The following is a 2,029-nucleotide window of genomic DNA, read 5'->3' on the forward strand; positions in this document are numbered from 1 at the left end:
TAGCACAGTAATAGTCGGCCTCGTCCTCAGGCTGGGCCCCCGTGATGGTGAGGGCGGCTTTGTTCCCAGAGATGGATCCGGAGAAGCGACCAGGGATCCCAGAGGGGCGGTTGTTTGTGTTGTAGATAAGCCTGCGGGGAGCCCGGCCTGGGGTTTGCTGGTACCAAGCAGGGTAGTTACTGGTAGAGACTGACCCAGAGCTAAGGCCACAGGTGAGTGTGACCGTCCCTCCAGGAGACACTGACAGCGATGGCTCCTGAGTCACCACAGTCTGAGAATTCACCCCTGAAACCAAAGGAGACACACAGTTATCATAAAACTAGGTCACCTGGAGAACCTTCCTTTATGGACCCCCAATATGTAGAGTCCCTTCCCCTGACCTGAGCCATAAGCGAGGAGCCCCAGCAGAAGTACTGTCCAGGCCATGGTGGGCACACTCACAGATCGTAGACTCCTTAGGCTCCTGGGCTCTAGTGTGATGTCCTCAGGCCTTTTTAAGTTTCACAGACTCATTAGGAGGAGAAGGTGCCTCATGCAAATCAGCTTTCTCTCTCTTCCTGACCCAGAGTCACCCTGATGTCCCTGGGCGAGGTCTTGAAAGAGGCAGATGCTGGGACCTCACACAGACCAGATGGCGTGATGACTGAGACATTGATGAAGAGACTTCAGGCCTTTCACCGAAATGGTCTCTCCTGTGTCTGGTGACCTCAGTTCCAAATTCCCCCTCTGGAAAGGCTGAGAGTTGAGTGATGAGATGCTCCTTTCTCCATATTCCGGCACCGACAATCTAGTGCACCCCAACACTAAACCCTGCCCGTGAGCGGTTTCTCCTCCCCAGTCCAGTCCCTTCCTGTCTCCCTGGAGGACGAGTAGCGGGCATCCCTCCCACAGCAGCAGCCTCAGTGGGAAATCTCAGTCATATGTGGTGTGTGAAGGGACAGAGGTCTCCCAATGTCACCATCCTGTCAACGGTCCCCAGTTCAGCAGTGAGAGCCCAGGACTGGGCGCCCACACACGGAGCCGCACTGCCAGGCTTGGCGGGGGAGGGGAAGCTCTCCTCTGCTGTGAGGAGCCATGGACCCCCCTGGAGCGGCTTCAATACCCTGCAGGGTTTGCCAAGCAGGGCAATGTTGTCAGCACGACATTATGAGCTTCCTCCCAACACCAGATTTAAAAGAAAAAGGAAACATGTAACTTCTAACCGGAAATAAAAATTATATTCCGTCTGAACAAGTTGGTGTGAAGATCGTGAGAATTTTAAAATTCTCTTTCCCCTTAACAGTCTCCCAGGAGCAGAAAGAACTGGGAAGAACAGATGAGGGGGTTTGGGGTCAAGGGGAATAGCAGGGAGATAAAATTTCTCGTTAATTTTTGAAAGATAAATACAGAGATCATGTTTCCACAGTGGGAAATAAAATATGATCTCATATTCGATTCAGAATCGTTAGTACCTGGTCTGCTTCATGAAATGCGCATTCTTTTCGTTCTCATTGCTCATGAGCCGTATCTGGGACCTGAAGAGATTTCAGACAAAGATTCGTACCAAATTACGGTGCCTTTTAAACGAAGGATTCTTCAATAGTGGAGAACAATGTGTAATTTGATGTGCACCACATTCAAGATGAAGATGACTTCGATCTTAGGAGGATAAGAAAGATGTAGAAAGAGTAATATAAATATCTGAGAAACAGAAGCGATATGGGCTTCCATAGTCACTCTAAAAGACAGAAATAAACGACCAGGACCATGCCGCTGACAAATAACTAAAATTACGACAGTTTTAGAGCTAATGCATTTATTATATATTTCATCATGAACATACGGGAAGTCACGGTAATTAGCCAGGATTCCTGACCTCTGAAGGAATCCCAGAGCCAACCCTGGAATGTGTCTCAGACACTCTTAAGGCACCGTGGGCCAGAATAACTCTTTCCTACTTGGCAGGTCTGGAGCAGGTGTGTCTATATATAACATATATGCAACATGAAACAGGATATAAACTATGTGTTATAATATTAACTTATATCAT

At 48.4% G+C, this 2,029-nt stretch overlaps 1 gene segment (V, D, J or C); it reads right to left on the minus strand.

Moving 5' to 3' along the window:
- Positions 1-6: 6 nt before the first annotated feature.
- LOC105310343 lies at positions 7-436 on the minus strand (the record flags this gene model as incomplete). The annotated part of the segment is given in 2 exon segments: positions 7-285; positions 381-436. Coding segments are annotated over 2 exon segments (325 nt in total), but the record flags the coding sequence as incomplete, so codon positions are not given.
- Positions 437-2,029: the final 1,593 nt, after the last annotated feature.

The sequence above is a fragment of the Pteropus vampyrus genome, unplaced genomic scaffold, assembly GCF_000151845.1.
Source record: "Pteropus vampyrus isolate Shadow unplaced genomic scaffold, Pvam_2.0 Scaffold2449, whole genome shotgun sequence".
Lineage (NCBI taxonomy): Eukaryota > Metazoa > Chordata > Mammalia > Chiroptera > Pteropodidae > Pteropus > Pteropus vampyrus.